Here is a 23,180-nt window from a genome sequence, read left to right on the forward strand (position 1 = left end):
AAAGCTACCAGATCAAAAAGATACCCGCCTACATGAAACATTGGTCTTTCATTGTAGAGCGTTTGACCTCGCTTGAAGCCGGAATGATACCTTGAAAATTTGACATAATTGATTATAACCATAGGAAGCTAGAACTCTAATGGCTAATGAATGAGTTCTGTTTGCAGATAATATAAAAAACTAAAAGAGCCTAATTACCAAAAACGATCATAAAGGAGGCTTCATTAGATCTTTGTTTATTTTGAATGCGTTCTTTCTAAGATTTAGAAGGGTGGTTTTAGTTTCACGCGAACTTTGCAATGTCTGTATTAGTTATCAACATTTTAGACAGAAATACATTTTAATTCTTTTACCAGCGAGATAATAACGTTGCAATCAAGCTGTAATGGGTGTGCATTACACATTTCGGCAATCCAGTAGTTCCACTTGAATAAGGCAAAACGGCTAAATCCTCTTTAGGTGATATTTCGAAATTACGGACCACTGCTTCTAAATGATTACAAATTCTCTTAATGATATAAATAAAATCATTTTCATGATGAATATTTCATTCATTACCTCGCTCTGTCTCATTTGCTACAATACCTTCATCCCACGTTTCAAATTCATCACTTTTCCCAATGACAATTATTTTCTGAAACGCAAATGTTTAGGTTCGCTTCAGCGCCAGACGAAAATCAGAAATATATTTGACTACGATTCGCTTGGTGGTTTCTTATCATTAATAATATTTAATACTACTATTAGTATCAGAATTCTTATCTGACCTGTACGCTTTTTGAATGTTCAACAACCCTCTTCACGACATCGATAGTTCTATCAGATACGATAAGCATCTTTGGTTCCGAGATCTTGAAGATATGTTGCATTTCTCCTATAAATCAAACACAAACGCTTTATTAAGTTATTGGTTAGGGACTTAAACGTGTAAAAGTGATTTCTCATATCTTTTGTAAACGGAAAATCAGCTAAACATTTGTATTCTTTCCATAATTTCCATTCTTTATTTGAAGGATTACATGGTGATATAACTGCTACACAAGATATCACTCCCATCATTGCTACAATGTATTCCAAGCAATTGGGAACAATTAGACCCACGACATCTCCTTTATTTATCCCTTGCTTTTGAATTAACCTGCCACACGATTGTATTTGATTATACAGTTGTCTGAAAGTGAGTTGTTTACCTTCGATGGTGTTGTCAATCTGTTTGGGGAATTAAGTGATTCGAATTAAAAAAATCCGGTTATAGGTCATTTTCTATATCTTGTAAAACACGTGTTCCGCTGCGTCGGCAAAGTAACAAGATGGTAACGAGAAGAATGGCAATGAATAATTTCAAACTTTGGTTTTATATCTTGGTGAATTGACTTTAAAATTATATACGAATAACTGCTAATGTGTAAGATTCAAGTAGCCTATTATTTGAACATATTAAATATTATTATAGAAAAATATTACCAAATAGAAAATTAAGTTGTCGATAAATGATTTCCACTCTATGTCGAACTGCATCCTGACTGACCTATGACATATTTTTTCTTGACCTCATTCCTGATGCATTTGAAATCAGTACCAATCATAAATTATTGTTTAATATAAGTTACTTTTCTCTTGTCATTTTCAGAACTTTTAATTGCGACAGACGTGGCTCAAACATTTCACAAGCTCAAACTTAGCAATAGTGCATATTTACTAAATTGCACAACTTTGCACAATGTTTGCTCATGTTTCGTTCAATGTTTGCTTATTCGAGGATAGTAAAATATATGTTGCTAACAGTGTGTGCTTTCCAGAAGATTTGACCATGTATCTCCAAATTATAGCAAACAATGAAATATATTGATGGAGCATTCCATCCATATATGTATCTACCGAGTTCAAATCATCTGTCAAATAATCTTTTAGGATGAAGATGATATTTAGTAAGTATACTCAATATAAGGTCATTTCATACGTAATGGAAACTATCCCATGAGAATGTACGACAATTTTCCCAACATTGCTTGACATGAATTAAATAAATACGGCTATCGAGTGTTTTGGGCTACAGAAGGAAGGCACTGTTGCAGTGTAAATAACTCAAACCTATTGAATTTTAACCCTAAACAACAAAGCCCGCATTGGTAAATTTTTGAGATAGATTATATATATATCTTGATTTAAGAATCTAAAGATGTACGATTTTGCATCAATATGTTTTAGTAAGCTTCATAAAAACAATGACATCGAAAGTTGGCAGTGAGCTAAAACGGTCGAAATACACTAGCTTAATGAAAGGTGCAATGTTACCTATTGTATTCAGAGAAATCAGCCTTGAATCATTGTACAAGAAGTTCTGCAAATGTTGAAAATTTATCGACATAGCTCAACGAATTAGTAAAACTTCAAATATACATTCAAATGTTTTATTTCCTAGTTGGTTCAAAACGTACGTAGAACTATTTAGTCTAATATTTAAAATGACGAGGGTTTTGAGAAACATTCATTAATAAAAACCAATACTTACCATTGCAATTTCCTCACCGTATTCTTTTATACGAGACAAGAAGAAATCGCTCACAGGTACTTCAGGTATATCTAAAATTCCATGAGGTGATTTTACCGGCATTTTGTTTGAAGTTCAGTCGGCAATTAGCGTAAAATAAGATCTAATTACAAAAAACAATAAATACAGAATGCTCATCAATAACTTGAAAAGTTTTACCCACAGTAAATCAGCGTCCAAACATATTCTGCAGTTGAATACTCATTCGCCAAAGTAGCTATACATTCACTTCGGACACGAAAGTACTTCAATATGATTTTCTTTATCTTTTCTACTTTGTAATGCACGTCGCGGTTGAAACAGCTGAGTGAGCAAGCAAAAGAACTGGCCCACGATTCCAAGTTTATTTATTGGGCACGAAATGTACAGATGGATTGTTTTGTTACTGTTTTTTTTCATTTTCTTTTCATTCTTCGGTACTGAAGATTGAATTTTTTGGTAGAGGGCTATTACTTTTATTTATTTCTGTGAGCTGTATGGGATTCGTTTTATTGTGTGCTATGACGTCATTGAAATTTGCCACCTTGTGGCGATTCCGCGAACACATATCAGCGGATTTTGTGTTCAGCTCTCAGCTGTCGTCGGTGTATCCCGTGCTTGTAGAAAAGTGAGAATGGAAAATTTTTTATGAGAAATAGTAGAGTGCGGTACCTGATCTGGTAATAAAGTGACTCGGATCAGTTGGTATTTCAATTCACGTTGGAACTAATCACCGTCACAGGCTCTGAAGACTATGACAGTCCCTGTGCCGTTACCCGTACCCCGATGCGAGCATGCAGGTAAGGTTAATTTACCTCATATGATTTCAAGAAGTTTTTTTATGGGGAATGGTAGAATGCGGTACCGTATTTGGCAATACCTGTGGCTTGATTCAGTTGGTTTTCTCAATTCGCGTTGAAACTGAATCATGAAGAATGGATCATCAAAGGACCTGAAAAAGCTATGACAGTCCCTGTGCCGTTACCCGCACCCCGATTGAGGTAATGGTAAGTTGCCGCATATGATTTTAAGAAGTTTTCGATGGGAAAGTGTAGAATGCGGTAGGTTTCCTGATCCGGTAATATAGAAGTGATTCGGATTACTTGGTATTTCAATTCACGTTGAAACTCAATTATAAAGAATGGATCATTGTCATCAAAGTACCCTCCTCTCACAGTTTCTCGAGAAACTAACATTCGCCAATATTTCTAAACACGCCGAGGCGCTCGTAAAATAACGATGCCAGGATTTTGCTCATTAGCAGTTTGACCTGTATTTAGCAGGGATTAATGTTGAAATAGTCTTGCTTTGGTGTTTGCCTACTTCACGGAAAACTATAGAGACGACACAACCTAGCGAACTGCAACGGTGAACAATATTCATAGAAGTTAACCCTTTATGCCTATTTTAATGGGACCAGTAACTAACTCGCCGGAAGACACCTATCAGTGTACACGCGGACTCGTACCCATAATATATCTCAGTATTGATTAATATATTAATATAATTCAGCGGTACCGTGCCCTGCCCGGGCGTCTGGCGGAATCCATAGCGACATTTCAAGTGGAATGCAGGATTGGCTTTTATTGCTATTATTTGATTATTTTAATACTCTCAGACAGGAAAGGTGCATTTAATTATATTTTGACTACAATTGCATTTCTTCGTGATTGGTAACCAATTTTTTCAACTAATGAGTAGCCAATTTTTTCAACTCCATGCGATCAATTTTGCCCAGCTTTGATTTCGGTATTTTGTCAACAAATTGAATGCCTCCTCTTAACTGTTTGTAGTCGACAAGTTCCCCTGTAATTAGAAAAATGATTTTATATTTGCTTGAAATAAGGTAAACTGAACTCATTTTTATATTTTCGTACTTTTAATAAGCTCAATAAGTTCATCAGAATTGACGACGTACAACTAACGCTTTTGGTAATTCTCCACAAAGTTGATCAGGAATTCCAACCACTCCAGCATCACTAACGCCAGGATGTCTCAAAAGAATATTTTCAATTTCAGCAGGTGTCACCTGAACATGATACGGTAGAATAATAAACATAATTAAGTAGCATTGGAGTAGAGTAGACATAACATATATGTAATTTTTGCTTAGATTCGAGTATGTCCTGACTCATAGCTGATGCGTTTTTGGAAATATATTTGCTTTAACTCATTTATCATCACAGTTTCTCTTTCTTAATCTGACCAAAATATTGGGTGCTCTACCTGAAACGTTTTATACTTTATAACTTCCTTGAGACGACCAACTACGTAGACCATATTGTTTTGAATATGCCCTATATCACCGGTGTGAAGAAATCCGTTTTTATTTATTGTTTGTTCTGTAGCTTCTCTATTTCTGTAATATCCCTTAGTCATCTAAAAAAAAAAAAACGAAATTAGCATCTCTATCGAAGCTTGACAGAAAAATCATAACTATTTACGTTCTCAGTAGCAGCCCGTGTCTTTGATTTCAGTCAAATTCATTTTGCTTTCAAGTAATTGCGCGTTGCGTTTCGAGCAAAATCAATAGTTTTAGAACGTAGCCTACCTGGGGGCCTTTGACTAAAATTTCACCATCTTCACCAGATTTCAATTCCATTCCGGTGTTTGAATCAACTATCTGTAAAATGAAATGAAAAATTAAGTGTTGTTTTGATGTGCTGCACCGACTTTCAAGTCTCTTCACCACAGCGAATTTTCAAATACTAGAGTGCATAGTTGTATAAAATTATGAGTTATCTCATATCGACTTACGTGTTTTGAATGTTACTTTCTATTTCATATCTGATTGGGTCCGAACAGTTTTTCTTTTCAGGTCATTTTCATAATTATTTTAATCTCAGATGAGTTCATGATTTAGCAATGACTTGAGCCCATCACTACATATATACAATTTAAGAACTTACCATCATCTCAACGTTGCTGCAGATTGAACCGTCGGAATCCGCAAACGCTTGGACATTGTCGTTTATTGACATGGGGGTAAATTCTGTCATTCCGTAACCTAAACATGGTTCGTTAAATAAGTAACTCAATTTGTACTGTACATGTTTTTTTTTTTGTAACAAGGTTGTTGTAATGTGTCAGTAAGAGATAAGATATATTTATTTCATACAACGCATTTATACCTTTTTGCCCCGAACATAGCTCTCCGCAACCTTCCACTGTTAGGTAAGATGCTACTATGGATTGACTACCCAATTTATTACACTCTGGTTAACGTTATATGCACAAATGTGTCGCGTTCAGTCAAATGGATGATTTCGCACTTGACACTCAGACTCAGTCTAAAACCGTTTTTGACAACATACCTGGAAACATATTAATGTTGAATCGTTCGGAAACGGCTTTCATTATCGAAGTTGGAATTGACGCACCACCGGTCAACGAAGTTTTCCATGATGATGTATCATACTTCTTGTTTAAATCTGTTTGAGACATTTCCAACATGATTGGGGGCACCATAATGAAATGATTCACCTAAATGAATATTTGAAATGTAAGGCTGCAATGCACATGTGCTTCAACGACTTGAATAGTTTCTATTCCAAAGCTGAATTGTTAAAATTGGGATTCACAAAACTCAAATAGTCGAGAGTCGGTAGTCCCGAAGTATGTGAACCACGATGGCGGACACCGGAACGTAGTATGTGTAATTGATTAGGGTTAAGCCATAATTTTATTCCAAGTTTATTTATTTTGGTTCTATTACGAGTTCGGGGACTAGCCAAGTGACTCCTGGTATTTATATTCGGGAGTACCCGAGAGTCCATTCGTTACTAGGCAGACAAATTAAAAGCACTATTATTAATCCTATTCAAATGTTACTTTACTTAGTTAGGAGAGTCGCCAGTGGGGGCGGCCATTTCGATTCACCACCATCTTGTTTTTGTTTGTACGCCAAATTTCGAGATGAAACCTTCATTTCTTTTATTATAGCTATATTTTAAAAATATAATTCTGACATATGGCTCTTTTCTTCCTAGTGAGTTATCGATCAAATTTGCTTGAATTGTGCTTTGCAATATTGTCTGTGAACACTCAGCGAACTGTCTGAGTGATAGATTCCATATTTTCATTAATTTATGTGTCTGATCTGGAGGACCCAATGCAATAAAAACTCACGTAACATTCCATATTTTCCAAATATTTTAAGATTCAATTAAAAAAAAATGATACTTTGATTCGATTTTGAAATCATCAGCGATCTTTTTGCAACTGATTTTTGTCATACCTGGTAATTTTGTATCGCAGCTAAGGTCCTCTCAACATCAAATTCACGATCCATAACAACTCTTAACCCTCCCTGCAGAGACATCAAAACAAACAAATACCCGCCGGCATGAAACATTGGTCTTTCATTGTAAAACGTTTCTCCTTTTTTGTAATCATTATTATACCTTGAAAAAAAACATAAACATTAGAACTCTAGAAAGTTAGAATCATATCCCAGTCAACCCTTCAGATGACGTTAAAAAAAAGATTCAAAAAAATTCAAGAACGATTATACAGAATGTTTTATTTCCCCAAAACAACTCTCAGATCTCTGAGAGTTTTGAATAAGTTTCTCCTAAGATTTCGTTATTGACTCAACGCATTCTTGTTTCGCGTGAATTCACCAATTTCTGTACTTGATCAAAGATTGCTTTTAGGTCATCACTATTTTAAACAGAATATAATTCATTTATCTTACCAGCAAGATAATAACGTTGCAACCATACTGTAATGTGTATGCATTACACATTTCGGCATTCCAGTAGTTCCGCTTGAATATGGTAAGATGGCCAAATCATCTTTTGCTGATATTTCAAAATTAAGGACCAATGCTTCTAAAAGAATACACAATCTGTTAATGCATTACATAAAACCTTTTTTACGTTTGATATTGAATTTCTTACCTTGCTCTTTTTCATTTGCGGCAATACCCTCATCCCACGTTTCAAATTCATCACTTTTCCCGATGACAATGATTTTCTAAAATACAAATATGGAGGTTCGTTTTGAGGCTAGCGTCGACTGTAAATTGGAGAAAAAAATATGAATTGTACTGCAACATTTTCAATGAGTTACTTTCATTTTTCGTTGATTATAATTAATTTTGTTGGAAATGTACACAAATCAAAAATGCGGTCATTATAACACTCAGAGAGAATACACAACGTGTTTGTTTGTTAGATAGGAAGGAGTGTATGGACATCAATGAGGTAGGTATCTGGTAAATGGCTGAATATAATGAAAATAAAGAACGAACTAAACATTCTGAACACTCGTTTTGGTCTTTGTTTTATATGTTTTTCGTACAGTGTTCAAGTAATATATTCAAACTCACGGAGCTTGGTGGTTTCATATATATTACTACCATTAGTTCTAGAATTTATAGGCTTATCTGACTCGAATGCTTTTGGATTGTTCAACAACTTTTTTCACGACATCGATAGTTTTGTCAGATACAATAAGTATCTTCGGTTCCGTGATTTTGAAGATGTGTTGCATTTCTCCTATAAATTAGAGGGACAAGCTTTATTGAGATAATATTTGTGGACTCAAACATGTAAAAGTGATTTCTCATATGTATTGTAAACGGGAAATCAGCTCGACATTCTGGTTTCCATTTATTATTCACCTTCTTTATACGAAGGATTACATGGTGATATGACTGCTCCACAAGATATCACTCCCATCATTGCTATTACGTATTCCAAGCAATTGGGAACTATTAGACCAACGACATCTCCCTTATGTATCCCTTGCTTCTGAATGAATCTGCCACATGATTGTATTTGCTTGTACAGCTGTCTGAAAGTAAGTTGTTTGCCTTCGACGGTGTTGTCAATCTGTTTGAGAAATTAAACAAAGTGACTCGAATCTTATAAATCCGGTTACAGGTCTTTTTTCATCCTAATAAAACACATGTTTCGCTACGGCGCAAAATAACAAAATGGTATCTAGAAAATATGGACAGGAGAATTGACGTTTAAAGTGTTTTGATTGGGAATCACTGCTAGATCAGTCATTTAGCACGCAAGTGTGCCCTTCGACATTTTTATTCTTTGGTAGTAGTGAACTCATTATAATATGACCAACCCGTTAAAACTCATCATTGCACAGTTTCAAAACAAATCTTAATGAAATATTGTAAGGTACTGTATACATATGCATCTTTTATTTGTATTTCTCCTCGCCACAGATCAATCTTACCATGTGATTCGGAATGTGAGTATAGTACATTATATATGAATATTTGAATAAGTGTGATGTGGAGTATGGAGTATCTGCAATTAAGCAATCGCTGGCAAGCCATGTTTATTTGCATGTAAACGGCTTGTTGATAAACATTTGATACATGATTTTTAAATTATTGAAAAAAAGGATTCATTCACCGATTTTCCTGTACTTCCGATCCCAAAATCCGGTTAATCAACTAGAAAATAGATCAGATTACACACCAAAGCAAAGCGGTCCGACAAATTAAATTACAAAAATACTGGCAACAAAGGGGCCAAGGCGATGGTGAAGTGTCTATATCAGAATCAATGGCGGACCACCACATAGTCAAACCAAGAAAACCTAATTTTTGACCTTTCACACAATAAGAATTTAGCGAATATTCAACTCTTTACGCTAAATTATATTGCGTTTCATCAGGTTCGAAAACTAATGTAAAGAGTACTTTCGTTCACATTAATACGGAATAAAATGTGTTAAATAATTCGGTGACAAAGCTTCTTTAGTGCTTAGTTTAAATTGTAACCTTTGAGCGTTCAAGGGTAACAGAACATGCAATGTTACACAGCCAAGCAACAACAGTTTGCCTTTTATAATTTTTGAACGCAGTTAAGAATGGTCATCGATCTTTTGTAGTCGTGCAACTTGATGATGACAATGCATGGTCATGTTTTCAACAATTGCTTGACAGTAATTGAAATGAATAGGCGCGGATTATCATTCATCTTTTTCTGCGCGTGCAACAGTGCAAACACCGAAAAACTTCTTGCGCAGTAGAGCGAATTTGACCCATCAACAAGTAGACTTAGCCCACATCGGTAGATTAAAGTTTTATTAAAATATAAAGTATCCACGTGTTTAAAGCAGTTTGGTCAGGACCTCATTTCACAAAGCATTTGACATCAACATGTTTTAGCGAGTCACTTGAATAATAAGCCTTCGAAAGGCCGTAAACTTAAAATCTAGCTGCTTTTGGTGCAATATTGCCTATTTTATGTAGAGAAATCCGTCCTGAACCATAGAAGAAGTTGTTTTGCAAAATTTTAAACATCTGCTAGTTAACGCTCGTAGTTCCATGGGAGCACATGGAAACGTTGTACTTTCAAAGTTCAATATTCCACCAAAAGCAGCTAGATTTTAAGTTTACGGTCTTTTGAAGCCTTATTATTCAAGTGACTCGCTAAAACATGTAAAACTTACTAGCTCAATATTTTAAATTGAGGTTTAAACAAATATTCATTAAAAAGTACGATACTTACCATTGCAGTTTCATCACCGTATTCTTTTATACGGGACAAAAAGAAATCACTCAAAGGTACTTCTGGGATATCTAAAATTCCATGAGGTGATTTTACCGGCATTTTGATTCGTATCAATTCCTATAGAGGTAGACTATGTTCTAACGAAATACACTTAACTGCTTTGAGAAAAAAGATTACTGTTTATCATCTTGATCCGCTTAGCGAATATTACACAGCAAGTTTGTCGACAACTTAAAAAGTTCCACCCAATAAACGAATGAATAGGCCTACTCATGCTAATACATTCACTTCGGCAACGAGAGTTCGTTTTTAGTTATCTTTATTGTAACGCACGACACACAGCCCACGGTGGACTAGCGATTAATAAACGAATAAATAAATTCTCACGATCCCAAGTAGCAATTCATTCACTTAGGCAACGAGAGTTCGTTATCTTTATAACGCACGGCTGAAACGGCTGAGTAAGCAGATAGAGAAAGTCGAACGCGAACTTCTTTTGGAAAAAGCTGATCAGCAATCTGAGAAAGTTTTTCCACATACTCACACATACACATACAGTAGATAGAGATCAAAAGATGTTCAAAATCCAAAATTACAGTGACATATCTCCAGTCCGAGTCTCAGCAAAATCCAGATCCACGTCAAGTTGAATCACTGCTGCTTATATTTACAAGTCGAGTCCGAGTTCATGAACAATAATAAAATGGATGAATGAATTGTCAATATTCTTCTATAATTTATACTAATGCGCCATAATTGTTGATAATGCGTTGAAAATGTCGTGTCCCACTCGAGTTATCGTTATCGATGAAATTTGCTTTTTTTTTGGGTGTGAACACTCAGCGAACAATCTGAGTGGCAGATTCCATGTTTTCAGTAATTTATGTGTCTGATATAGAGGACCCATTGCAATGAAAAGTCACATAAAATTACATAGCTGCCAAGTATTAGCGATTCGATTCAAAAAAATATTTGATTCGATTATGAAATCATCAGCGATCTTTTTGCAACTGACTTTTGTCATACCCGGTAATTTTGTATCGCAGCTAAGGTCCTTTCAACGGTTCCTGTACATTTGAACCCACGACAATTGCACCTGCATCCTATTGCACGTAAGGCATTTATTTGAACCTATACTGACCCTAACACATGGGTTTAGCACCCGCATATAGATTGACCCCACGGATATACACATGGGTTCAAATGTACGGTCTACCCTTTCAACATCACATTAACGATCCATAACAACTCTTAACCCTCCCTGCAGAGACATCAAAACAAAAAAAAACGTTTCTCCTGTTTGTAATCAACATTATACCTTGAAAATAACACATAAACATTAGAACTCTAGAAAGTTAAAATCATAACCCAGGCAAATGAATTCTCTTCCTGATAACGTTTAAAAAAAGATCCTAATTATCAAAATCGACTCTACAGACGACTTCATCCTCCTAAAACAATTCTCAGATCTCTGTGAATTTCGAATAAGTTCTTCTTAAGATTGCGTTGTTGACTCGTCGTATTCCAGATTCGCGTGAATTAATCAATTTCTGTACTTGATCAAGAATTGCGCTTTTATTGAAGCTTTTAGGACTTAGGTCATCAATATTTTTATAAATATAAAAAATATATTTCATTTCTCTTACCAGCAAGATAATAACGCTGCAATCATACTGTAAAGACTGGTATAGAACATATAATCTATTTAGCGAGCTTGTTTTTTAGTAACAATTTTTGTCAATGTGTCATTTTTGCAATGAAATTGAACTACAGCATCACCATTTTACGTCAACGAGTGTTTCTTATTCCATATTTTTGTAGGAAAAGCACTGTTGTTATACATATACACGTCTCACATTTTAAAATTAATTTAAAATGTATTGCCCGATTTTACATCGTGTTTTTGTTTTATTGTGTTCTTTTGACTGTTTTTGGTGGACGGGCACGTACTTGCACGTTTTAACTTTTTTTTTTAAGTTATGCCCGCCCTCCAGGTCCTCTGTATTTTGTTTGTCCATTTGTTGTTGTTTTGTTTCTTTCAGAGTGACCGAAATAAAATTGATTGATTGATTGACTACTACTACCAGGGCAAAATAAAATATAAATTCCCCGATAATCATATGCGGTACGGTAACTTACCATACCTTCAAAAAAATTTGAAGCAAGAATTTGCAGAATCGAAACGGACCGCTAGTCATCACGCGGACTAAAAACCGTGTTCCCAAGGATAAAAATAATACAGCGAAATTTTGAATTAAATATCAGATCTCACAAAATTTATACGAAATTTAGAAATAAATGAAAGTAATAGCCTTCTAAAGAAAATTTCATCTTTTTCTTCCTCGACTCGACGACACGGACAAATCTCAGAGATAACTCGACTACACAGAATACCAATGACGGAACTACTGGTACTATTTTTGTGTAGATTTATGTAAGCGTCTGAAAATATACAGAATCGAGTTCATCAAAAAATAATTTTTGTGATAACCCACCTTCAAGTGGCGGCTGACACCCCCAATACCATAGAATATAATAAGCACCTTTATTCACACTTCTTCGACCATATTTTAGCCGTCCGTAAAATGCTGGAGTGAACTTTATTATCACATCACAAAATAGGCCAAACAAATGAGAATAGTTTGTGAAAGAAAGAAAAGCGCGTTCTCTTCATCATCTGTTTCAGTCGTGCGTCGTGCGCAATAATAAAGATAACTAATAACGAACTCTCGTTGCAGAAATGAATGTATTGCTACTTGGCGAATGGGTATTTCTACGTTAAAATGTTAGTCGACTGTGAGTGAAACTTTATACGTTAACGATAGACCTGCGTTCGAAAAGAAAGTGTGTAATATTTAAGCCTATAAAGATGATAAATATTAATGTCTTTTCCAAAGCAGTTAATTGTATTAATTGTATACTTCAATCGAAATGCCAGTAAAATCACCTCATGGGGTTTTGGATATCCCAGAAGTACCTTTTAGTGATTTCTTCTTGTCACGCATAAAAGAATACGGCGACGAAATTGCAATGGTAAGTATCGAATTTTAATCATTGATGTTAGCCAAAACCTCTAATTTCAACTATTAGTCTAAAATTTAAATAGTTTCAAGTACTTTTTGTACTAATGAGAAACTACTGCATTACCACGTGTAGTTGAAATTCCACTAACCCATGGCGGCGCTACGTGTGTGAACTAGCTGAATTTACAAATTCTGCAAAACATTTTGCGCAATGCGTCACAGAAGGATAACTTTACATACATCAGATAATACTGCACCTTAAACTAAGGTTTTCCGACACTTATCAGTTTACGACCAATTTTTGATGTCACTTTTTACAAGCTAGCTATGATATATTGCTTTGAAATAAGTTCAGAATTAGTTTCCGGGCATATTATATTTTTCACGATTTTATTGTAAGAGGGTTGTCATTCAACCAGTCCGCTTTCTGAATATATTAGCATATCGACATTTTGGGTAGTAGTGACGAACGCTTTGAATTAATATCCCCGGGCGTGTTATATACACGATCTGATGGTGCACTCGTTTAACCTTGTATGGAACTCATAGCTAGTATCTTCTGATCGCAGTTGATGCTGTTTTATGATATCTCGAAGGAGAAGTTGCATATCGAACTCTGAAAGTTTCATTTAATTTAATAACGGAATCGTTTCTTACAAAAATACTTCCATATGTCCGAAGTACGCTGCATATCTCTTGCAGTGGATCAATCTTGAAACTATCTCAATCCGTGAACGATTTCGGGCGATACCAAAATAAATCAGGGTTATCACGCGAAATAATTTTGAAAACATTGCGACGTACGTAACTTGCTTAAATTATAACTTATTAGGTAAAATCTCATGTTACGGTTAACCGGTTAATTTTACCCGGTTAACGGTTAAAGTGTTTTCCCTGAAACTCCCAGACCTACTTGACACCATTTTGTTAAATTGCCGCCGAAGCAAAACATGTGTTTTACATGATGGAAAATGACCTGTATCGGATTTATAGGATTCGTGTCACTTTGTTTAATTTTTTAAACAGATTGACAACACCGTTGAAGGTAAACAACTTACTTTCAGACAGCTGTACAAGCAAATACAATTATGTGGCCGATTTATCCAAAAGCAAGGGATAAATAAGGGAGATGTCGTGGGTCTAATACTTCCTAATTGCTTGGAATATGTAATAGCAATGGTGGGAGTGATATCTTGTGGAGCAGTTATATCACCATGTAATCCTTCATATAAAGAAGGTAAATAATGAATAGATTAACAAAATGTTTAACAAAGTTTTCATTTACAATACAATCTGATTCTGACATTTTCGTATTAAATTTGTCAAATTATTGGGATCATGATGTCTTAGTCTCTGATTTAGTTTCAAACGAGAAATTACAGGCGTCCGGTATATATTGAAAACATTGAAGAACTTTCACACATTTGAGATCCCGAACAAAATCTCAATATTGCGTTTATCTCTGCTTGTAGGAGAAATGCAGCATAACTTCAAAATCACGGAACCAAAGATGCTCATTATATCTGATGAAACAATCGATGTCGTGAAGAGAATTGTCGAACAAACAAATACCATCAGAGTCAGATAGGCATATCAAATTCTAAAACTAATGGTTGTATTACATATTAATGAAATATTACTAAACTCTACAAAAAATAATATAATTATTACGGACGAAAATAAGTGTTCAGAAGGTTTAATTTAAGTTTTTTTTATTTTTATTATAGTTAAACGTCATTGATAGAATACCTGCCTTACATACTCGTACATAACATATTGTGTGTCTTGTGTATATTTTTAACCAAATGGATTATAGTCGATTAAAAAATGAAAGTAAGTCATTAGAAGTGTTGAAATAAATTATTATTTTGTTTTCTATAATTTCCATTTGGCTCTGGCTCGAAAACGACCGTATGTGTTTGCATTTTAGAAAATCATTGTCATTGGGAAAAGTGATGACTTTGAAACGTGGGATGAAGGCATTTTAGCAATTGAAAAGGAGCAAGGTGAGAAATTTAAAATTATTCACCGTGGAATGATTTCATGCTATTTATTACCAGATTATGTATTCTTTTAGAAGCAGTGGTCCGTAATTTCGAAATATCACCAAAAGAGGATTTGGCCATTTTGCCTTATTCAAGTGGAACTACAGGAATGCCAAAATGTGTAATGCACACCCATTACAGTATGATTGCAACGTTATTATCTAGCTGGTGAGAGAAATTAAATGCAATTTGTTGAGAATGTTGATAATCTGAGACTTGAAAGTTTCAATAGAAACATAATCGTTGATCAGATATTGATAAATTCGCGCGGAGTAAGAATATGATTCAACAACTAAATCTTAAAAAAAAACGAGTTATAATTAAGAGAGATCTGATAAGAATAAAGCCTTTTTGTAATTATTTTTTATTAATAAGGCCCTTTTTCAATTATATTTCCCTGGGTAGGGTACTAGGGTTGTAGCTTTCTAATTTGTTATGTGGTATTTCCAAGGTATCATTTCGGCCACAAGCGAGGAGAAACGATTTACAATGAAAGACCGATGTTTCATGTCAATGGATATGTGCTTGTTTCAGTAGCTTTGCAGGGAGGGTGTAAAGTTATTATGGACCGTGAATTCGATGTTGAAAGGACCCTGGTTGCTATGCAAAATTACCGGGTATGACAAAGCACAATTCCTAAAAGATCGCTCGTTATAACTTTTGTCGATTAACTCGCCAACTACATCGTGTGTATTCCAATTTTAGCAATGCAAATTTGGAAGTAATTACTACCCTTTGGTACAAAAAAGTATTCTAGCTGTTAAAGCACTTGTGTGTTTAAGCCGTTTTTCAAATATCAATTAAGGTGAATCATTTCATTATGGTGCCGCCAATCATGCTGGAAATGTCCCAAACAGATTTGCACAAGAGGTATGATACGTCATCATGGAAAACCTCGTTGACCGGTGGTGCGTCAATTTCAACTTCAATAATGAAAGATGTTGCCGAACGGTTCAACATTAAAATGGTTCCAGGTATGTTGACAAATACTTATACAGCAAGAGTTTTAGGATGAAGCTATCCATTTAGCTCACGACACAATTTTTGCACACGGTCTCAACCAGGGTGTAATAAATTTGGTGGGTAATGCCGATCCGTAGTTCCAAACTATAGTAGATTCTTACTTGGCAGTGGTAAATTGTGAAGAGCCTTGTTGAGGGCAAAATATATATAAATGCGCCGAATAGAGTAAATATATCTTGTTAATGATACATAATAAAAATCTCACTGCAAAAATCTTATTGTGTACAAAGGCAGTCAACTTTTTTACCGGACCGTGTTTTAGGTTATGCAATGACGGAATTTATCCCTATTTCAATAAACAACAATGTACACTCGTTCGCTGGTGCGGTCGGTTCAATCAGCGTCAATATTGAGATGATGGTAAGATCTTAAATTGTAATTTTTTGCAGTGATAAGACTTAGTTCATTGCTATATCCTGAATTGAAATAGTTAAGAAAATGAGCTAGAAAAAAAAAAACTACAGACCAAATCAGATTTGAAATAGAAAGTAACACTTAGAACACGTAAGTAGATACTGATGGTAAAACTTTATTTCATACAATTACTCATTCTTTTTTGAAAATTCGCCACAGCACATCAAAACATTTTTTTTAATTGTTATACTGCAGATTGCTGATCCAAATACCGGAATAGAATTGAAATCCGGAGAAGATGGTGAAATTTTAGTCAAAGGCCCACAGGTACGTTCTAACAATTCTTTAACACATAAAAACACATACTGAAATCATCTGTTATGTTCTTCTTATTAAGCCTAGTTGCGAAGCTAAGTTGATTTGAATAAGTACAATTAGGACCCGGTATGACGATAATTGATGATAAACAATACGGGAATATACATAACGTGAAGAATATATTACTAATGCAGTACAACTTATTCAAAACAACTTGAAATGATATTTCTATTCTTTAGTTTAGGGTAAATGGAAACTGACTTTGGATTTACGAGAAAGATGCTTATTTACCTTTTACCTCATTTACTCAGATGACTAAAGGATATTACAGAAATCTCGAAGCTACAGAACAAACAATAAACAAAGACGGATTTCTTCACACCGGTGATATCGGACATATTAAAAATAATATGGTGTACGTAGTGGGTCGTATCAAGGAAATTATAAAGTATAAAACTTTTCAGGTAGAGCATCATTTGTTTTTGTCAAATTTGCGTTCTATCTCAAGAAAATAAAATAATTTTCAGATTAACATTTAGTAGCTAAACCCGATCGGCAGCAATGCATCTTTGTGGTATAATACTGTATTATGGCTCGCGTTGTTTCATACGTGACCTTGGTTTTATGTCTCGCTCTTCTTTTTTTTAATGCTTACCGTAAGTCGATGACTGTGTGTCTTCTGTAATACATTTTGATTATCTACAAACATCGTCTATTTTCCGAGTTCACGACACAGCAATCTTGTTTATATATACGCTTTCGGCTAAACGAGAATCTATGATGGTAAATGTCTTACCGAATATATTTTCGAGTATGCATCAGCTATGATGCCATACTGGAATTTGAACAAAAATACATGTGCTCATCCTACTCGAATGCAACCCAATTATGTCTTTTACTCTATTGTATCATGTTTAGGTGCCACCAGCCGAAATTGAAAATATTCTTCTAAAACATCCCGGCGTTAGGGATGCTGGAGTGGTTGGAATTCCTGATCAGCTTTGTGGAGAATTACCAAAAGCTTTGGTTGTACGAAAACAACTTCCATCTGTCAGTTCTGATGAACTTCTTGAGCTTATTAAAAGTACGGAAATATAAAAACTAGACTCGTTACCACTATTTTGAATATTATACAAAATTATTTCTTATACATACAGGAGAACTTGTCGACTACAAACAGTTAAGAGGTGGCATCCAATTTGTTGACAAAATACCGAAATCAAAACTGGGAAAAATTGATCGCATAGAGTTGAAGAAGTTGGCTACTCATTAGTTGAAGAAATTGGATAACAAACACAAAGAAATACAAATAATTGTACCCAAAACATAATAATAGTGTAATTAAATGGACCTTTCCCATCCTGGTGTGTTAAAAAATCAACTAACATTAAAAGCGAAGGGTCCAGTTGCAAACTTCGTTACTATTTAACGTGTTAGTAAAGCATTCGCCAAATATTGTAAATAGTCGTTAGATTCTTTTTCGCCGAATCAGAGGTTTCGTAAAGTGCCTACTTTGACATTCGCCATTCAATATGTGCTTGTTCAGCCCTGGCGTCTGACGATTGCAAGTGATACGACTGAGTCATCAGACAGCGTTTTTCTTCAAGTGTTTACGAGGTTTTTCTAGAATCGCAATAAGAGATTTCGCTATTGCATTTTTGAAAGACGCAGTTGCGTGCTTGTAGACCTTGCTTTTCACGAAAATGAGCTGGGCAACATACTGTTGTTCTATAGCATAAATGGTTGTTAGATGTATGTGATGTTACCGTATATTGCTATTTCGTAGATTGTCTCTGACTTGCAAGTCACCCGTTCACTCTTCAGCTTCAACGCCCACGTGAATGAAGATGCGTTAAAAATCTCTATATGTTTTTATTTGTAAATTTCCACAACACACAGAATATAAATCTTATAACATTTATCCAGACTAGCTTAGAATGGTTTACAATTTACATCGTCTTCTCTCTATCGAAAGATATCGGAGTCGTATTTATACGTTGATCATAAATCCAATTAAATGCTGTAAACGTGAGCTCGTGATTCACGTTATAAACAGAAATTCCTATTATCTCAATAAGGGTAATTAGGTACATCGTACGGATGGGAACTTAGAGATAATTATTTCAATCAGTGCCAAAGGTCTTGAGAATATAAATTTTAATTTGATAATGACTGGGTGGAACCTGTTATGTTCTTAAAACTGGTGTAATTTAATTCCTACGAAAGTCTTTGTTCGAATTTTGGGAAAAATTAACTTTGTTTTGATGATTTCAACATGAAATGGGGTACATTTGAGGGTTAGTTGCTATATTATCTCCCCATCTTACTAACTGGAAGTTTAAAGATTTGGCACCCTCTAATAAATTGAAAATATATAGAAAAATACAATACACAATGCTAAAATGAATGATATATATAGGTCAAAAAATATTTAAATGTATATGATCTATAATGAGACACGACATTGAAATGAAGAAGAGTTTATAGAAAGGGTAAAGATTGTAAAGTAGAATTACAGAAGGATGGCGTATTTTTATTTGAAAAATTTTGATTTGGACGGTTAAAACATATTTTCAATTTAATGTATTTCGCTAAGTTAAAATACTTATACTCGCTTTATCGCATTGTTACGATTTAGTAGACCTAGTTGGTCAATATATGCTTGTCCCATGTCGGGAAGAAAAAACGCGTTGCGACCTAGTTGGTCAATATATGCTTGTCCCATGTCGGGAAGAAAAAACGCGTTGCGACCTAGTTGGTCAATATATGCTTGTCCCATGTCGGGAAGAAAAAACGCGTTGCGACCTAGTTGGTCTATATATTTGTCCCATGTCGGGAAGAAAAAACGCATTTTTAAGTTTATGCCATCTCAGAGCTTTTTTGAAAAAATAACGCTTTTGGATACAATTTTTGTTTAACGAGCTTATTATTTCACCGTTCTATATGACGGCTTTGTAAATAATTAAAAGTATGACTCGCTCGAATCTACTTTTAGAAAGCATTTTAATCCTAATGAAATCTATTTATCGAAAAAGGAATGCTAACCGCAAATTTTCAATAATATAAATCTCTTGAAAGGTATTTGAAATTAGAATATTCAAAGTTTTACTTTTAATTAATTTATAAAAATTGAAAACCGAATGAAACGCCATGTATATATAAGAAGAAAAAGAAGTACTTTACCTTAGTAATAGTGGAAGAATGAAAAATATCTGTCTCATTGAGGAGAAAAACCTGCAAATCATGAAACAAATTGTAGGATGACATGCTCCTGATCTGTATATCCATTATATATGCGCGAAAATATCTCTATTGTTTGGAATAGAGCGCGTAATTTACCGTAAAACAGTACATATAGTTCATTGTTTTCAACAGTTCGTTTTTTGATTAGGTTTTTCACCTCGAACATATATCATTTTCTAAAAGAGTTCATTTCGATCGATGTTCAATACAGTCCATATTCATGATTTTAACGTTTCCAGAGTCCGTTACCATAGTTCAACTGTTTTCAATTGAAATTATTGTCTTTTCATAATGTTTTTGATTATTTCGGCTTGTCAGCAATTTGCTACTTCAATCGTTGTTCCGGCAATTTGAATCTCCCCGACGTTCGTAAGTTGGTCGAATTTGATTTTCGCACGTTTTGTAGAGACGGTTTCTCGGCACTTGTTGAAAGCTTCTGCTTGGTCAGCTTTTTGGTTGATTCCGTCAAATTGTTGCTTGTCCTGGTTGTTGTCCGTTGATCTGACTCCACATCAGAAGATTAATTCAAGTCGGCTTTGTCACCATTTATAGCATATATATTGAGAAAACTCTGTTTGATTTTATTCTCAGATTTCCACGACACACAGAATATAAATCTTATAACATTTATCCAGACTAGCTTAGAATGGTTTACAATTTACATCGTCTTCTCTCTATCGAAAGATATCGGAGTCGTATTTATACGTTGATCATAAATCCAATTAAATGCTGTAAACGTGAGCTCGTGATTCACGTTATAAACAGAAATTCCTATTATCTCAATAAGGGTAATTAGGTACATCGTACGGATGGGAACTTAGAGATAATTATTTCAATCAGTGCCAAAGGTCTTGAGAATATAAATTTTAATTTGATAATGACTGGGTGGAACCTGTTATGTTCTTAAAACTGGTGTAATTTAATTCCTACGAAAGTCTTTGTTCGAATTTTGGGAAAAATTAACTTTGTTTTGATGATTTCAACATGAAATGGGGTACATTTGAGGGTTAGTTGCTATAGTTCTACTGTTGCAATTTAAATACTGTATATATATATATTGTACAAGGCAACTTGCCAAACGCAAGGTCACGCGTACTCTCTAAGCGTAGTTACGGAAACCACTATGCCAAGAGTCACTGACCGTCTAAATAAAGTAAACTCTAAATCATTATAGTGTAGGATTGGTTGTTAAAATACCGATTGTCGCGAAACTGGAAGATGGGTTAACACGAATTTTTTTTTTTTTTTGATGAATTTAATTCGGTTTAAACTGCCTAATTAAGTTGAGTATTATATATATATATATATATTTTGTACCGTTGGTCGTTTTCTCCTTGACGAAACAACTAGATAGAGATCGGAGACCGCCGACTTATCGACCTTCCACGTGTTCCCTTCGCCCTGACACAATAGCGACACGGTGTGCCGTCACTAATTAGTTATTAACTTCCTAATTATATATATGACATATTTCATCCAAAATCAATAGACTGCCGGTCCGAGATATGATGAATGCACATGCAAAATTTGGAGCCGGCTTTCGTGAGATATCGCGTGACATACGAAAGTGAAACAAACAAATACCTATCAATATACTTACCGATCGAGATCGATAAGTAATAAATCTGTCTCTCTGTTACAACACAGTCCAGCTGCCACAAATCAGCACTTTAATTACGAAAACTAAAAGCCCGAGTGCCTCGAATCTAAAAAAAAGTGTAGAGTTAAACTCGTCATTTCGACTCATTTGTTGAATGATGTTGGAGTATGATTAAAAAAAAGATAAGATTCTCGCTTCAATCCTGTGTTTTTCTAGAATAAGAGAAACAAAGTCGGCCCTTGCATATTAGTGTATGCCCATACAGGCGCTTGTTTGGAATAGAATGCCTGGATAACAAAGCCACCCTTTTGGTTTTGACATAAATGAATTACAAATGATGAAAACTTAGAATCGCCTGGTGGAATGTCATAGATTAGAAAATGATGAGAATAAATAAAAATCTGATTTAGTGAACTGTGTTAGGTATTGTCGTTTCGCGCAGGGGAGCAGTTTACGTGGACTTACGTGTTATCGCATGTGAAATATTACTTCGTTTGCCGTTTTAGTATTTCAATTAGACGTTGTCCCTCCGTTTCCACCCCTTTGGCGTTTTTTTTCTGTTACGAGTAGTTTTGTCTGTTTCTTTTGCCACGGACCTTTAAAATTGACAGCTTACTGTATTCTTAATGTTTCCATATTAAACTTGTTTTTAAATACTCTCCTTCGTGTTTCCCTACAAGGGACTGTAAGGGCAGGAAATGCTAATCCGCGCGGTGGTGTGGCCCATCGTGCTAAGCGTTAGGAATACGCTCGCCAGTCGCCACCGCACCTCTGATTACTCTACGTGTGTTCGCAGGTTCGAATCCCATGCGAGGGTAGTTTTGTGCGAGAGGATTGCTGAACTCCTCGCCGCCGTAGGGTGTTTCACGTAAACGCTGATCGGTTACGGCCTCCTCCGCCGTCAAGCCCATGCTTCCGAAAAAATAAAATGACTAACTAATCCCATACCCGACGTGGACTGGTAACCCAACGAGAGGCCGTGGTTTGTCATATGGTTACGCCGTCTTATCGGCTTTTCTCTCCCCACGAGATAAATATGTAGCCTGAATTCTATTCTATAAATGTTATACATTGTCTCTGGCTAATCATTTACCGGTACCGGTACTCATCTCACAATAAACTTAAAAATGTTTGAAAAGCTATTATGATGCCCTGACCAAATAAAAATCTTATTGTGGTGTCAGATGATGTGAAATTTATGATATAAATGCTTGTCCCTCAAATATTTCTCATTCAAATCACTCAAACATGGATCTGGGGTTTTGTGACGTCATCATATATTCTGACGCAAAGCTCTACTCTGGAGGGAGAGAGAGAATTTATTATTCCGTCAACCAAAAAGTCTGGATGTCTAAACAGAGCCATTATATATGGCTCTGATCTAATATTGCAAATTTTGTGAATTTGACCCACAAAAATTTAGATTCTCCCTAAAAAAATTAGGTCTCCTTTAATTACAGAAACCGACCCTAAATTATCGGAACGGTGAAGAATTTTTACCTAAACTTACCGGAACGGACCTATGGATATCTTTCAAAGGACATTTTATAGCCC

At 35.1% G+C, this 23,180-nt stretch overlaps 3 protein-coding genes and 1 long non-coding RNA gene across 6 annotated transcripts; 1 reads left to right on the top strand and 3 right to left on the bottom strand.

The window, feature by feature from the left end:
- Positions 1 to 819: 819 nt before the first annotated feature.
- Positions 820 to 2,635, bottom strand: LOC144425654 (uncharacterized). Its single transcript, XM_078115096.1, has 2 exons — positions 2,513 to 2,635; positions 820 to 1,209 (listed from the first exon to the last, which is right to left on the bottom strand). Exons 1-2 carry the CDS (start codon positions 2,612 to 2,614, stop codon positions 820 to 822), a joined length of 492 nt encoding a protein of 163 aa, XP_077971222.1. The 5' UTR covers positions 2,615 to 2,635.
- Positions 2,636 to 4,726: 2,091 nt separating this feature from the next.
- On the bottom strand, positions 4,727 to 10,119 carry LOC120341961 (uncharacterized). The gene is made up of 10 exons (XM_078115116.1): positions 10,018 to 10,119; positions 8,157 to 8,367; positions 7,925 to 8,031; positions 7,432 to 7,507; positions 7,227 to 7,362; positions 6,768 to 6,933; positions 5,845 to 6,013; positions 5,440 to 5,537; positions 5,082 to 5,153; positions 4,727 to 4,909 (listed from the first exon to the last, which is right to left on the bottom strand). Exons 1-10 carry the CDS (start codon positions 10,117 to 10,119, stop codon positions 4,727 to 4,729), a joined length of 1,320 nt encoding a protein of 439 aa, XP_077971242.1.
- A 2,676-nt stretch (positions 10,120 to 12,795) lies between these two features.
- Positions 12,796 to 18,507, top strand: LOC120342017 (uncharacterized). 3 transcript variants are annotated; one of them, XM_078119670.1, is made up of 12 exons: positions 12,796 to 13,053; positions 14,070 to 14,280; positions 14,516 to 14,622; positions 14,974 to 15,049; positions 15,124 to 15,256; positions 15,540 to 15,705; positions 15,894 to 16,062; positions 16,374 to 16,471; positions 16,721 to 16,792; positions 17,095 to 17,247; positions 17,702 to 17,867; positions 17,941 to 18,507. In XM_078119670.1, the coding sequence occupies exons 1-12, from the start codon at positions 12,952 to 12,954 to the stop codon at positions 18,054 to 18,056; spliced, it is 1,569 nt and encodes a 522-aa protein (XP_077975796.1). In that variant the 5' UTR covers positions 12,796 to 12,951; the 3' UTR covers positions 18,057 to 18,507. The 3 variants fall into 3 exon arrangements, with proteins under 3 accessions (XP_077975796.1, XP_077975820.1, XP_077975781.1); XM_078119694.1 differs by having other exon boundaries at positions 15,127 to 15,256; XM_078119655.1 differs by having other exon boundaries at positions 12,797 to 13,053; positions 15,121 to 15,256; positions 17,941 to 18,506.
- A 132-nt stretch (positions 18,508 to 18,639) lies between these two features.
- LOC144431931 (uncharacterized) lies at positions 18,640 to 21,040 on the bottom strand. The gene is made up of 2 exons (XR_013480282.1): positions 19,535 to 21,040; positions 18,640 to 19,426 (listed from the first exon to the last, which is right to left on the bottom strand). It is a non-coding gene; the product is annotated as an uncharacterized LOC144431931 (long non-coding RNA).
- Positions 21,041 to 23,180: the final 2,140 nt, after the last annotated feature.

Source organism: Styela clava, chromosome 1 (assembly GCF_964204865.1).
Source record: "Styela clava chromosome 1, kaStyClav1.hap1.2, whole genome shotgun sequence".
In the NCBI taxonomy this organism is placed as follows: Eukaryota; Metazoa; Chordata; class Ascidiacea; order Stolidobranchia; family Styelidae; genus Styela; species Styela clava.